General features: G+C 61.6%; 3 protein-coding genes across 4 annotated transcripts in view; 2 read left to right on the top strand and 1 right to left on the bottom strand.

Moving 5' to 3' along the window:
• The window catches only part of SRP68 (signal recognition particle 68), a 34,275-nt gene extending 31,029 nt beyond the window's left edge, over window positions 1-3,246 (bottom strand). For both annotated transcript variants that reach the window (XM_062175719.1, XM_062175720.1), the window contains exons 1-2: window positions 3,078-3,246; window positions 1,925-1,991 (exon numbers count right to left, since the gene is read on the bottom strand). In XM_062175719.1, coding sequence (XP_062031703.1) covers window positions 1,925-1,991; window positions 3,078-3,246 — 236 coding nt within the window. The remainder of the gene's footprint in view (window positions 1-1,924; window positions 1,992-3,077) is intronic.
• A 4,806-nt stretch (window positions 3,247-8,052) lies between these two features.
• GALR2 (galanin receptor 2) lies at window positions 8,053-10,075 on the top strand. Its single transcript, XM_062216180.1, is given in 3 exon segments — window positions 8,053-8,296; window positions 8,299-8,425; window positions 9,451-10,075. Coding segments are annotated over 3 exon segments (996 nt in total).
• Window positions 10,076-11,631: 1,556 nt separating this feature from the next.
• On the top strand, window positions 11,632-14,651 carry ZACN (zinc activated ion channel). Its single transcript, XM_062216178.1, is given in 9 exon segments — window positions 11,632-11,743; window positions 11,811-11,917; window positions 12,063-12,107; window positions 12,242-12,348; window positions 12,566-12,735; window positions 13,441-13,565; window positions 13,656-13,866; window positions 13,991-14,152; window positions 14,461-14,651. Coding segments are annotated over 9 exon segments (1,230 nt in total).
• The last annotated feature ends 227 nt before the right edge of the window (window positions 14,652-14,878 follow it).

Raw genomic sequence — 14,878 nt, 5'->3', positions numbered from 1 at the left:
GACCTTGGGGAGCTGCGGGCACAGTCTCTCCCAGCCAGCCGGTCCCGTATCCGACATCAGTGACTCGCGCTGCACTGTCTGTGGCGGCACGTTTGCAGAGCCCAGGCTGGATGCCCGGCAGCAGCACAGCGGGATGCAACTGCGGCACTCACTCAACAGAAGACCAGACAGCAGGAAGAATGAAGGAACTACGACCACACACAACTCTGAGGAGGAAAGTACAAGGCTGAAAGACGAACACAAGAGTTTGCACCCTGTGCAGATCCATTTGGGAAACAAGCAAACAACTTAAGGTGCTGGAAGTCCAGCCAGTGGAACCCTTGCAGACAAAGGGTTTGTGACTAGGAAAAGCAAAAACTTCAGAGGTGTTGACGATGTTTTGTCTCCCTAGCTGGATGCTGGCTACGGGGGTTCACCAAGTTCTGAAAAAGCCATCACTTTATTTTTCTTTTTGCTGTTGTTACTTAATTAAAAGGCAGGGCTGCAGAGAGATCTTCCATCTGCTGGGTCACTCCCCAAACGGCCACATCAGCCAGGTCTGGGCCAGGCTGGAGCCGGGAGCCAGGAGCTCCACGGGGTCGCCCACAGTGGGGAGGAACTCAAGGACCCGAGCCATTCTCTGCCGCCTTCCCAGGCACAGTGGCAGGAAGCTGGATCAGAAGCAGGGTAGCTGGGACTTGAACCGGCGCTCTGACGGGCTGCCAGTGTCGCAAGTGTGGCTTAATCGCTGTACCACAACACTGGCCTCTGTATATGAACCACAGCTGAATAAAATCTGTAACCCTTTCAGTACAGCTGTCCTCAAAGTCACAGAGGCAACAAAGGGCAGAGAGCCCACCAGGGCCATGACTGGTGGGCGCATTTCACTGCCATCTCTGCGTCTGTGTTTCAGATTCTCAGCAACTAAACATCAGACCCTGTCAAGGCCTCCTGTCACTCACAGATTCACACCTGAACCTGTCCCCTGGCCTGCAGGGCCCTGCGACCTGAGTGCATTTCACACCACCCCCCATCTTGCGCACGCCGCCGGCACTGCCGACCCCTTCCCCCGGGGCTGAGCCCTGGGCCTGCAGGCCCCACCTAGACACCCTCTCCCAGGCCGCTCCTGACCACCCCAAACCTAACTCCCCTCCCCCGGCATGCGGCTCTCCAATCTCCACCACAGCTGACATTTGTGCTTTGATAATTTGCTTTCCTGGTAAATCCCCTGAGACTAAGAGGCTCTGCCCCGGCCGATGCCGTGGTGCAGCCGGTTAAAGCCCGGCCTGCAGCGCCGGCATCCCATGTGGGCAGCGGTTCGAGTCCCAGCTGTTCTACTTCTGACCCAGCTCTCTGCAGTACTTCAGGCAGTCAAAGCTCATAACGCCTACAACGCGGAAATCGTTGGCCATTTCTACTTTCAAGCAATGAACTGTATGACACACTAGGCATCTGTTCTACTTATTAGTCGTATCCATTTGTTTTTCAATTTGAATGCTGTCGTAAAGTTGACCATCAGGGGCCAGCGCTGTGGCGTAGTAGGCTGGGCCCCTGCTTGCAGTGCCGGCATCCCTTGTGGGTCCCGGCTGCTCCACTTCCGATCCAGCTCCCCGCTGATGGCCTGGGTGAGCAGAGGATGGCCCACGTGCTGGGGCCTCTGCTACCCTTGAGTGAGACCTGGAAGCAGCTCCAGGCTCCTGGCTTCAGCCTGGCCCGGCCCCAGCTGTTGCGGCCATCTGGGGAGCGAACCAGTGGGTGGAAGACCTTTGTCTCTCCCTCTAACTCTGTCAAATAAATAAACAAATCTTTAAAAAAAACGATCTACCTTTTCCGTATTCAATATAAATCCAGCGTTAGACTTTCCAGGCACACTTGTAAGACACCAACAAGCGCAATCTAGTGGGGAAACGCCCAGCGACCCCGCCACGTCGCCCAGGACACTGACCTGTACCTCTGGAAGTCTCCATGCCGCAAGCCGTGCTGCTGCTGGGACTCCTTGATGATCTGAAGGACTGGGGCCAGGATGAGGAAAACCGACAACGGCAGGAGTCGGCGTCACAGCCTGCACCGTCAGCCACAGGCCCGTTACCCGCCTGGGAAAGCGTCCCCAGCAGCCATCCTGCTGGAAGCCGGGGCTGAGCCGGCACAGTAGCTGCCTGCACGGTTACAACGCTCAAACCAGAAAGCAGGAGTGCGAAGGGGCCTCTGAAACCCAACCTTCTAAACAAGGCTGCACCACCAGGAGGCCGGCTCCCACCGCACGCCTGGACCCTAACAGTGACACGTGTACTACCGCCGCATTTGCATAGCCCCCGGCACCTGCCAAATCCAACCTTCCTTAACAGCTGTGGCGCCTGCACCCGGGCCGGCCGCACGCGCAGACACGAAGGGCTTCCTTGGAAAGGAAGAGCCCGCGCTTTCTAAGAATCTTAAAACAGCCCTAGGATCCGGCGCCACACTCCATAAAGCCCAACGACCTCCGTCTACCACCTGGATTTCCCGTATGCTTCCTCAACACTTCTCCATCGGTGTGATTTCGCAACAGGGCACGCTCAGAATAAAACCCTCCGTCCCCGGCTGTGCGCCTCCAAGGGCCACACACACGACGCGGACGCACACGAATCCACCCCCAGCGACACGAGATGCCCCCCGCCCGCTCCGGAAAGGGACGCCAAGGCTATTAAGCGAGAGTGACTGACACTCCAAGCGGCGCTTTCTCGGCCCCGGGCCGCGGGGGGTGGGGGGGTTGCCGGTCAGGGACGGCGGTCGCCCAGGCGTATGAAGTCCAAACGTCAGGTCCACACTCTGCTCCCCGCCGCTCTGCGGCTCCAGGGGCCCAGAGTCGCCCCCGCCCCAAGCCGAGCCCCGGGCAGCGCGAGAAAGCGGCCCCGCGCCGCCGGGAAAAGGACCCGCCCCGGCCCGGAGGCGAGGGGACGCCGGGGAACTCTGCCGTGGCGCCAGACCCTGGGGCCCCGAGCGCCAGGACCGCAGGGCGAAGGAAAACGCGCCCCTCCGCGCCTCGGCCCCGGGACCCGCCGCCCTCCCGCCGCAGCCCTGCAGAGCGACACGTCGTCACTGCCAATCAGGCCTAAGGATACTCTCCAAACTCAGGCTGTCCCCGAATTCCTTGTTCGCCTTCGAGCCGGCCGAGGGCCGCTCGTTTTCTTTATTTTCGTCTCCTCCGGCACTGCGCCCGCCGCCTCCGCCTCCGCCGCCTCCACTGCCGCCGCCGCCGCCGCCGCCTGGAACCTGCTTCTCGGCAGCCATCTTGCCCCTGCGCCGCAGAGCAGGACGGGATAGAGGAGGCGAGAGGCCCAGGGGCGGGAGCGAGCGGGACCTGCTGGGCCGGGCTGATGGGATAGCGGCGGACTCTGCCGCCGACGGCCCTTCCCGAGGCCGGGCGGCAGCTGCCGCAGCGCGCCTGCGCGTGGGCTGGACGCTCGGTGTCCGGAGCCGGGCGGCGGCTGCTGGGACCGGCGGGCGCCAGGGACGGCTGGGGTCTTCTCGGGGCCGGTCCCTCCTCCTGTCCACCAAGGGCAGAAGGACTGGAGATGGACCCCCCACACACACCTCTGCAGCCCTGCGCAGGGGATCCGGCTCCCTTCGCGCACTCTTGGGTTTCGGGGTGCCCAGCTCCCGGAGGGCGCGGGAGTCGGGGTTCCCGCCCTGCAGGCACGTTGCACCCCGCCTGCGAGGGGAGCGCCTCCAGCTGCTCTTTCCCCTGGGCCGATGGCGAGGCGGCAGGCGGGTGTCCCAACGCGGGGCCCCCCTCAGACTGTCGGGGACCGGTGGACTGAGGGGGCAGCCGCGCCGACCCCTGCCGGCCGTTACTGCTGGAGGGTGGGGGGTGCCATAGCTCTCCGTCCACACCGCCAGCATCCGTGGCTGACAGGGTTGTCCCTGGAGTGGTAAGCCTCTCCGCTCAGCGTCAGCTCTCTGCCCTCAGGGGGACCCCAGGCGGGAAGAAGGGAACACGTGCTGTGGGGCAGCCGGGGGTCTGGAGCGCAGGTGCGCGTTGGTGGCAAAGCCGAGCGGCCGCTCTGCAGGACAAGGGGTGGAGGCTGTGCGGAAACTCAAGGAGGAGCCCGGGGCGCCAGCCGCTGCCCCCGACCCAGCTCCCTGCTAGCGCGCCTGGGAGGCAGCAGGTGTACTCGCTCCCCGCCGCCCACCTGGGAGACCTGGCTGGAGCTCTGGCTCCTGGCTTCAGCCTGGCCCGGCCCTGGCTGTTGCAGCCACTTGGGGAGTGAACCAGCAGGTGGAAGATCTCTCATTCTCTGCCGCTCTGCCTTTCAAATAGATAAATAAATCCTCAACAAAGCAGTTCAGCTTCTGGGTATGCATACCTGAAGAGCTGAAGGTGTTTTGTGCCCGTGGATAAAGCCCCTCGTGCCCTTGGACGGATGAACAGAGTGTGGTGTATCCAGGTAACCCAATGGTCGGCTTTCAAAGCGAGTGAAATTCTGCGTTGTGGAACGTGGATAAACCTTGCAGCTAGCAAGCCAAGCAAGCCAGTCACAAACGCACTGCACTTACACCCGAAACAGGCAAATCCGGAGAAGCAGAAACACATGGCGTGTGCCTGTGGCTGCTGGGACGTGTTCATGGGGGGACAGTTTCAGTTCTGGGAGAGGAAAGTTTTCTGATGCAGGGGTGGGGAGGGGGGAGGAAACATTTCTAGAGCTTGGTTGCAAACAGTGTGAATGGATTCCTGAACTACGGGTTTAGACGTGGCTGCAGTGGTAAAGTTTATGTTATGTGTGTTTTACCATAATTAAAAACTTTTTTAAAGATTTATTTATTTTAAAGTCAGAGTTACGCAGAGAGAAGAGAGGCAGAGAGAGAGAGAGGTCTTCCATCCGTTGGTTCACTCCCCAGTTGGCCACAACGGCTGGAGCTGAGCCAATCTGAAGCCAGGAGCTTCTTCCGGGTCTCCCACGTGGGTGCAGGGGTCCAAGGACTTGGGCCATCTTCTACCGCTCTCCCAGGCCACAGTAGAGAGCTGGATCGGAAGTGGAGCAGCTGGGACTAGAACCGGCACTCATATGGGATGCCAGTGCTTCGGCCAGGGCTTTAACCTGCTGCGCCACAGCGCCAGTCCCAATTAAAAACTTTTGAAAGCACCCAAATGTTTGTGGATAACTCAATGCAAAAGGAGAATGTAGCCCAACCACACAGTGGAACGTTACCTGGCCGTTATTTGGAGAGAAGCTCTGGTCAAGCTACAGCGTGGGGGACTCTGGAAAGGTTACGCTCAGTGGAAGAGGCCACACACGAAAGGCCACGTATTGCAGGAGTCCACTTGTGTGGAATGCCCAGAATAAGTGAATGTATAGGCAGAAGGTAGGTTGGGGGTTCCCCGGGGCTGGGGTGCAGATTGGGGGTCGAAGCCTGGAGGGCAGGGGCTTCTTTTCCCGGGGAAGCAGCATATGATGGCTCAGAGCTTGAGTCCCAGCCTCCCACATTCAAGACCTGGATGGAGTTCCCGGTTCCTGGCTTTCAGCAGAAGATGGAAGATGTCTCTCTCCCTTTCCCTGACATTCTTTCAAATAAAGAAACCTTAAGAAGCAAACCCTGCAATGCCTCTTCACTTAACTCAGAGCAAAACCATACAGGCCTTGGTTCTGGGGTACAGGTACACCCCTGCCTTGGGGGCTGTGCACTGGCTGGTCCCTTGGGCTGGGTGCTCTTCCGTTAGGTACCTGCTTGTCTGGCTCCCCCACGGCTTTCAAGTCTTTGCCCAGATGTCACCTTCTACTATTTTGAATTTCCTCAACCTTTTCCCTTTCTAGGGAAGGAGGGCAAAGAATTTGATTCGTTCAGATTCAACCAACCGGGCTCAGGCCTCTCACAGGGTTCTCTGCATCTTTCCCAGAGCCCTCTGAGACGGAAGCATCACCGTGCTCACCTACGACTGCAGAAACAGACACAGCACCAAACACAGGGCCTGACCCACAGTGGAAGCTCGACAAATATCCACTTTTTAATGATTTATTTTATTTATTTGAAAAAGTTACAGAGAGAGAGACAGAGGTCTTCCATCTGCTGGTTCACTCCCCAAATGGCTGTAATGGCTGGAGCTGAGCCAATCTGAAGCCAGGAGCTCCTTCTGGGTCTCCCACATGGGTGCAGGGTACCAAGGACTTTGGCCATCCTCCAGTGCTTTCCCAGGCACATGAGCAGGGAGCTGGGTTGGAAGTGGAGCAGCCAGGACTCCAACTGTTGTCCATATGGGATGCTCGCACTGAAGACCAGGGCTTTAAGCTGCTGCGCAACAGCGCTGGCCCCTAAATACCTATTTTTTAAAAGATTTATTTCTTTATTTGAAAGGCAGAGTTACAGAGAAGGAGAGATAGAGAGCGCTTCCATTCGCTGGTTCACTCCCCAAATAGCTGCAACGGCCAGGGCTGGCCAGGCCACAACCAGGAGCCAGGAGCTTTGTCCGTGTCTCCCACGTGGGTGCAGGAGTCCAAGGACTTGGGCCATCTTTCACTGGTTTCCCAGGTGCATTAGCAGGAAGCTGGATTGGAAGTGGAGCAGCCGGGACTTGAATGAGCACCCATAGGGATGCTGGCTCTGCAGACAGTGGCTTTTTTTTTTTTTTTTTTTTTTGACAGGCAGAGTGGACAGTGAGAGAGAGAGAGAGACAGAGAGAAAGGTCTTCCTTTTTGCCATTGGTTCACCCTCCAATGGCCGCTGCGGCCAGCTCATCGCGCTGATCTGAAGCCAGGAGCCAAGTGCTTCCCCTGGCCTCCCATGCGGGTGCAGGGCCCAAGCACTTGGGCCATCCTCCACTGCCTTCCCGGGCCATAGCAGAGAGCTGGCCTGGAAGAGGGGCAACAGGGACACAATGCAGCGCTCCGACCGGGACTAGAACCCGGTGTGCCGGGCTGCAGGCAGAGGATTAGTCTATTGAGCTGCGGTGCCGGCCAACTCTTTTTTCTTAAGAATTTTTTATTTATCTGAGAGGCAGAGAGAGAGAGGTCTTGCATCCATTGGTTCACTCCCCAGATGGCTACAACAGCCAGAGCTGGGCTGATCTGAAGCCAGGAGCCAGGAGCTTCCTCCGGGTCTCCCACATGGGAGCAGGGGCCCAAGGACTTGGGCCATCCTCCACTGCTTTCCCAGGACATAGCAGAGAGCAGGATCAGAAGAGGAGCAGCCGGGACTTGAACCGGCGCCCATATGGAGGCCCAACCTCAGCTCCGGGCCCGAATGCCCTCTTAACTGGGCTTCTCTCCCAGGCAGTGTTCAGCCCCAACAGGGATAGTCCCTGCACCTGCAGGCAGCGGCTGGCCGGTCCTGGCCTTTATCGCAGCTCCCCTGAAGATGTGCCGCTTTTCCCGCACCTGTGAAACCAGCCCCCTTCTCTGCAGCTTCCGGAAAAACCTCTGAGCGGGACAGCAGTGCCGGCTGTGGTCCTCATCCGTGCGTAGATTGACCTGTCCTTTACCCTCAAACCTTGTCCTCACGCTGACGCAGCACCCAGGACCGGAACTGCGCTTTCCCTAACTCTCCCATCTGCTGGTTCACTCCCCAGTGCTCCCAACAGATACCCATCTCCCCCAGGCGCTCGGCGGGCTTCCTGTGAGGCCTGGCAGGAATGGGCCAGGGTGTGGAGCACCAGGCAGGACCATCCCACTCGCCAGTTCTGGAAAACCTAAGTCCCACCCCCGATTCCCCAGGGACTGGCCCCGACCTCTCCCTCCAGCCCATCCCTGGAAAGTGCTGTGCGACCGGCTGGCTGCAGCGAAAGGCGAACACGTACACAGTCCTGGGGTCACTCCCTCTGCTGCTCCCGGGGCTGTCGGGGAAGTCGGTTCGCCGGCTCAGCCTGGATTCACTGCTCTCCGCTCCCGGGATAGCCTTGTGGGTGCTCTCCACGGGATGTGTGCCAGGACCTCGGGGCAGGCTTCCCCCCTCCCCGCGGGGGACAATCCCACCCTCTGGCTGCTCGTTCCTCCCCCTGACCCCAGCGCACCCCGACTCCAGCCCGACAAGGTTCCTTCCTGCGTCGGCAGCCAGAGTGTAGATGGAGGCTGGAGCCGGCCGGGCAGCCTCGGGTCGGGCAGCACCATGACCGGCTGGGACGGCCAGGGGTCCAAGAATGTGAGCCGGGCGGGCAGTGGGGACACGGGCGGCTGGCAGCTGGCAGCTGTCCTCGTGCCTCTGCTCTTCGGGCTCATCTTCCTCGCGGGCACGGTGGGCAACGCGCTGGTGCTGGCCTTGCTGCTGCGCGGTGGGCAGGCGGTCAGCACCACCAAGCTGCTCATCCTCCACCTGGGCGTGGCTGACCTGTGTTTCATCCTGTGCTGCGTGCCCCCCAGGCCACCATCTACACCCTGGACGGCTGGGTGTTCGGCTCACTGCTCCGCAGGGCTGTGCAATTCCTCGTCTTCCTCACCATGCACGCCAGCAGCTTCACGCTGGCCGCCGTGTCCTTGGACAGGTGAACGGGCGCCCAGGCAGGTGAGGGCAAGCAGGGCGGGGCCGGGATCAGCTGGGAGAGCGGGAATGGACGCTTCCAAGGCAAAGGCGGGCGAGGGGGAGGAGAACGGGGAATACGTGTGGGAGCCACAGCGGTGGCGCTGGGAGAGGTGCACCCCCGGGCCTGCTGGGGGAGCACTCGGCCCTCCAGCAATCCCGGGGCAGGTCAATGCACAAATTCTCAGTACCAAGAGTCTCCGTGTGTCTCCTCTCGCTCGAGTTTAAAGTAATGCTCCGTGAGATGGGAATGGGTGAAAAGACTGTGCCTAATTTATGGGACAGATGGAGTTGGCAACTTGCTCAGCGTACTCTTGGGCAAGAAGGGAACTTGGCCTCTTCGAGCCCCGACCTCCGGGGCCTCCACCCAGCTTGGGTTGCTCGGTGCCGTCGGCTGGGGTCTGGAACTTGGGCCTTTTGCAAGGACCCACGGCAAAGTCGGAGCCACTGTGTCACCCTGGCCCGCCCCTCCAGGCTGGAAGGAGGGGAGGCAGGGAGAGTAGCCCCTTGGGGAGTCAGGTGGAGCTTAAATGGACACTAGGACGTTCCCGGCAAGGAAACTGGGGTCTGACTGCAGTATCTGCTCCCACCTTCCTGGGAAAAGCAGCCAGGTGAGGCCGTAATCCCCAAACTGAGGGGGAGCGGGCAGCTCCTGAGCACGCTGGTTCTGCCATCCCTCCAGAACGACCTGGCTGCACCTTGCCTGGCCTGCCTTCTCCAGGCCCCTGGCTTCCACCTCCCAGGGCACTGGTGGGTGAGCTCAGCCCTCGGGGACTTTGGGGCGCTCTCCCATGTGGATCATGTCTGTGGTCACAGTCCCAGGACAGCAGAGGAGTGGTCTGGATGTGCACCTGTCCTGCCGGCGGTCCGCACTCCTGCTAGGCTCTCCCGGCATGTTTGGTGTGACCCTGGGCTGGGGACATTCCTGGAGAGCAGGTGTGGGCCCCGACGTGAATCCGCCATCGCACCCTACCTCTCCCTGACCTCCAGGTATCTGGCCATCTGCTACCTACTGTACTCCCGCGAGCTACGGACACCTCGCAATGCGCTGGCGGCCATCGGGGTCATCTGGGGGCTGTCCCTGCTCTTCTCCGGGCCCTACCTGAGCTACTACCGCCAGTCACAGCTGGCCAACTTGACCGTGTGCCACCCGGCGTGGAGCATGTCTCGCCGCCGCGCCATGGACCTCTGCACCTTCGTCTTCAGCTACTTGCTCCCGGTGCTTGTCCTCGGCCTGACCTACGCGCGCACCCTGAGCTACCTGTGGCGCGCCGCCGGCCCAGTGGCTGCGGGTTCAGGCAGCCGGCGCGCCAAGCGCAAGGTGACACGCATGACCATCATCGTGGCCGCGCTCTTCTGCCTCTGCTGGCTGCCCCACCACGCGCTCATCCTCTGCGTGGCGTTCGGCCGCTTCCCGCTCACGCGCGCCACCTACGCGCTGCGCATCCTCTCGCACCTGGTCTCCTACGTCAACCCCATAGTCTACGCGCTGGGCTCCAAGCTCTTCCGCAGGATCTGCGCAGGCCTGCTGGACCGCACCTCGCGCCGAGCCTCCCGCGCACGCGGGACACCCTCAGTGGCAGCTGCGCGCTGGAGCGGGCGTCCACCCGCCTGACGCACATGAGCGAGACGGCAGGGGGACCCCGTGCTCCTGCTCCTCCCAGCGGTGCTGTCTCCAGCTGAGCTCCTGGCCCACTCTGGCTGGACCAAAAAACCCAATCCTGACAGTTAATGTGACCTCAGGGCACGTCAGGGGTAGGTTTGCATGCCCAGGGCTGGAGTCAGAGGTTGGGGATCGTGAATAAAATCACAGACCGTTTCACATGCAATGATGCGCTGTCAACCCACTTCTCTCATCATGAAACTCCATCGGAAGAAGCTTCTTGGATTTCACAGAGGTGCTCCCAAAGGATGGGTGCTTTGCTAAACTCCTGGGAAAGAGGAGTGGCTGGGTTAAAATCCAGGTAAAGGGGCTAGCCTGGTGGCACGGTAGGTGAGGCCATTGCTTGCAATGCAGGCATCCATTGGGGTGCCAGTTGGAGACCCTGTTTGCTCGGCTTCCCATCCAATCTTCTGCAGAAATTGTCCCAAGTACTTGGGTCCCTGCCACCCCAGTGGGAGACCAGGATGGAGTTCCTGGCTCCCGGCCCCTGGCTCGGGCCTGGCCCAGGCCTGGCTGTGGCCATCACTTTGCAGTCAGTCAGTACACAGCAGCTCTTTCTCTCCTGCTTTACGTTCCAAATAAATAAATCTAAAAAAACAAAACAAAACAAAGCCAACCAGGTAAAACTCCCTGAGGCTAGAGAGCACAGAGGGCCGACGGCCAAGGGGTGCGTGGATCGCCCAGTCGGCAGCCAGTGGGTTTGAGTGCGTTCTATGAAGTCGGTGGATGACAGACACATGTGTGACCCACCCTCGCAGGCTTCCAGCTCACGGGGATCCCTTTGAATCTGGGCAGCCAGATCACCGCCCACCCACTTTCAGCCTCGGCTTTTCCTTCCCTGGCTATAGCTGGGTGGCTGTAGTGGGGGATCAGGCCTCCGGTATCAGTGTCTGCCACACCCTCCCCCCCCCAGCCCCCAAGTCTCGGGGGTTCTGCTCCAGGCACACAGCAGCGACTCTGACACTGCTGGGCTGGGCAGGCTGGGAAGTCCGCGCTGGGACATGAGGCCCCCACTGTCCTGGGGTTTCCCTTTCCCCACGGAGCTTGAACCAGGGATCTTTACAGAAGACCAGCTCCGGGCTTAAGGAGAGCATGGAATTCCCAGGCGTGCTCCTCTCACGTCGCTGAGTGCAGGGCACTTTGGCCAAGGGCTTGGGTACTTAGCCAGGCTGGCTCCAGCCACTGAAACACAGGAGCTTCGGCCTTGCGTGGAAGGAACAAGTCAGGAGAGCTGGGGGGTCCTGGCTCTGCCCGCCCTCCTCGCTGGGTGGTGAACAGGGCAACAGGTTCCAGGTGGTGGAAATAGAGCGGGACAGGGACAGGTGCAGGTGGGTGTGGCTGGGCTCCCGGCTTTGTCTTTGGGTGTTTGCACAACTTGGGGGGGGGTGCTACATCCAAGGCCCAGGGTCTCTGTACAGAACAAATGCCTCCCACCAACCGCCTGGCGCACAGAGAAGTGACTGGAATAGGAGTTGTAGCTCAGGCACTGCTGCTTCTGTGGCCAGACGATGGCTCGGAGGATCCTGCTCCATCTCGCCTTCCTGGGGCTTGGCAGCATCTGGCCCTCGGTTCAGGGGCCCAACTTCCATGTGCTGGCCGTGGGTAGGTAGAAGATGTAAGGTTTGTAAACTCTGGGACTTGGGTGACCGTGACCTCCATCCCTCAATCTGGCCGTCTCCACCCCCAGACCTCAATTCTCTCCTGGAGAAACAAGAAACCACCCAGATTCCCAAGAACGGGAGTGCACCCCTGCTCGTGAGCGTGCAAGTGTTCGTGTCCAACGTGTTTAACGTGGTGAGCGCCGTCAGGTGGTGGGGAGGGCCCAGCCCCCCATGCTGAGCTGGGCGTGGGGAGGACGCAGCCCTGGCTAGTGCTGGGGTCTCCTGCCCGCCTGTCACGCAGTGCCCACCCCGAGCTGACAGGCCGCACCCTCCCCCAGGACATCCTGCGCTACACAGTGTCCTACATGCTGATGCTTCGGCTGGTGAGCTCCCGTCCTGGGGCAGGTGGGAAGGGGGCGTGTGGCCGGCCAGCTGGGACGTACCAGCCTTCGTCACCCTGCTGAGCCTGGGGGCTCGGGTGCAGGCAGGAGCGTCAGTGGCATCCTTATGTCCCCAGTCCTGGCTGGATGCCCGGCTGGCCTGGAATGCCAGTACGTCCCCGCGACACGTTGTCACGCTGCCCATGGACTCCCTCTGGACACCTGGACTCTCCATCCGGGAGGCGTAAGTGAGGCAGGGAACCCACCGCACAGAACCCTTCTCCTCCTCCCCTCGGAGCCCAGAGGCCATCTTGGTGGTCCCCTCTGTAAGCGTACCCCACTGCACGCATGTCCCCCTCTCCCTGGCAGAACCCTGGCCAAAGGCAGCCGGGGTGGTGACGGGATGCCAGCGTGTCCCCTGCCCCCGGCTGGGCCTCTGGCTGTCGGGGGCTTCTCCACAGGCTCTGGACAGAGTGGAAGGACCAGAGCCCGCAGGCTGCAGTGGCCCAGGACGGCCACGTTGAGATCAACCTGTCCCTCACCACCGAGGCCAACTGCGACTTCGAGCTCCTGCACTTCCCCCGGGACCAGAGCAGCTGCAACCTGAGCTTCTTCGTTTTCAGCAACACTGGTGCTGCCAGGGCCGGGGAGGGGAAGGGAAGGGACCCCTGGATCTGGCACAGGGCTGGCTGTGTCCAGTCGGGGCCACCCCCAGGACTGGGGTTGCTAAACAGCCAGAGGAGCAGCATGTACCTTCCGCCCTCTGGCTCTGCCCTGCCCTCGGCTGCAGCCTCCCCACCCGCCCCTAGGGTCACAGCTCCAAACTTCAAAACCACAGATGCTCTGCAACCCAGGGGGTTCCCCGATCACGTCAGCCTCCTCTCCCAAGGCCTAACTGCAGGGGCCGGGCCCTGTGCCCCAAGCCCAGAGCTCTGTTGGCTGCTGTCTCAGTCCCGGGGACAATGACCATCCCACACACCCATCAGGTGACACCCAAGTTGGAGGGGTCCTACCCTTCCCTGAGGTGCCTCCTCCCCGTCAGATGGGAGCACGGTCCGTGGCCACTTCCCCTCCACGAAGGGGAGCTGAGTGCATTTCGTTTCACGACGAAGGCCCACCTCCGAACCTGGCAAGGCAGGCCCTTCCCTCTGCTGGGGAGGAGCCCAAAGCCTTGTAAGGCCTCCTGAGCACCGGCCTCGCCCCCCAGCCTGCCCCTCCGATGTCACCAGGAGTCTCCGTCATCCCTGGTCTCCGGCTGGTCCTGCTTCTACCCCAAGAGCGATCAGGGCAGGGTGGCTCTTTGCTAGTCTGCCCTTCTCGCCCCCACCCCTTTCAGCGAGGGAGCTGGAGTTCCAGGCCCATGTCAGGAATGAGATCGTCAGCGTCAAGCGGGAATACGTGGTCAGTGACGTGAAGACGCGGGCCCTGCCCCAGCAGCTGGTGCCCTGCTTCCAGGTGACGGTGAGTCCCGTCGGGAAGAGGCCGGCAGAGGCAGGGGCTGGGGGCACACAGTCCCCCCACATCCTCCCGGAAGGCCTGGCTTCCTTCCAGCTGAGCCTGAAGAACACGGCGCTGAAGTCCATCATCTCGCTGATAGTCCCCGGGGAGGTCTTGCTGCTGGCAGACGTGTGCGGGGGGCTGCTGCCCCTGCAGGCCTTCGAGCGCATTGCCTACAAGGTGACGCTGCTGCTGAGCTACCTGGTCTTCCATTCCTCCCTGGTGCAGGGCCTGCCCAGCTCCTCCTCCTGCAACCCACTGCTCAGTAAGCCTGTCCCCTTCTCTGGCCCGCCGCCTCTCCCCCAAGCCACGGGGCCTCGCCCGGCTGCTCCCTGGGAGCCTGGGATGCCAGGCCTGGCCCCTGACATCTTGCCCCCGCCGCCACCCAGCTCACTACTTCACCGTCCTGCTGCTGCTGCTCTTCGTCAGCACCACGGAGACCGTGCTGCTCACCGGGCTGCTGGCCCGCAGCAACCTCAGGGCCCAGCCCTGCCCCAGCCCCGCCCCAGCGGGGCCACGAGAGCGTGGGAGCCCAGGGCCTGATCCTGAAGGTGGGTGGGTGGTGAGCAGTGGGGCCGGGGCTCGGGTCCGAGGTGTGTCCAGAGGCTCCCTGCGTTCACTTTGCTGGCTCTGCCGTCCCTGGGCCCCACCACATCGCCCTGGTTAGAGCAGGTCCGGGGCAGGGAGTCGCCTCAGCCTCCCTAGGGTGACCTCAAGCCCCGAGGTCAGCCGTGCCTCACAGACTCTGGGGGGGGCGGTCCTCAGCTGCAGGGGGGCTAGGACGGGCCAGCCCCACGCTGTGAGAAGTCGAGACTCAGGGAGAACACGCGCATGCTCATGTCCCTGCCTCGCCCCACAGGTGCCCCCGGAGGAGGAAAGGGGTCAGGGAGAAGCTGGGCCGAGGCGGCCGACCGCGTCTTCTTCCTCACGTACGTGGCCAGCGTGCTGTGCAGCCAGCTCATCTTTGCCACCATCTGGATCTGGGCAACGTGCGAGTCTGACCCGCCCCCCGGGATGGCCGGCCCCCACGGCGGGCAGCCCAGGTTCTAGCAGGACGCGGGGTGGTTTCTGAGGCCGGGGGAAGGTCTCTGGAGAGAGGGGAGGAGGACCCTGGAGGACCCCATCCACCCTGAACTCCCCCGTGTTAGCATACTAGTAGTGTAAAATAAACCCGCCCCCAGTGCACGTGCGTCGCGAGGCTCTGTCTTCGTTCCACTCAGCAGTTTACTCCCATCCTGAGCAGGGGGGCCCTTGTGCCCTCGACCCCCCCTGACTGC

This window comes from Lepus europaeus, chromosome 18, assembly GCF_033115175.1.
Source record: "Lepus europaeus isolate LE1 chromosome 18, mLepTim1.pri, whole genome shotgun sequence".
Classification (NCBI taxonomy): Eukaryota; Metazoa; Chordata; class Mammalia; order Lagomorpha; family Leporidae; genus Lepus; species Lepus europaeus.
Note: the sequence above shows the minus strand (reverse complement) of the source record. Positions and strands in the feature narration are given on the sequence as shown.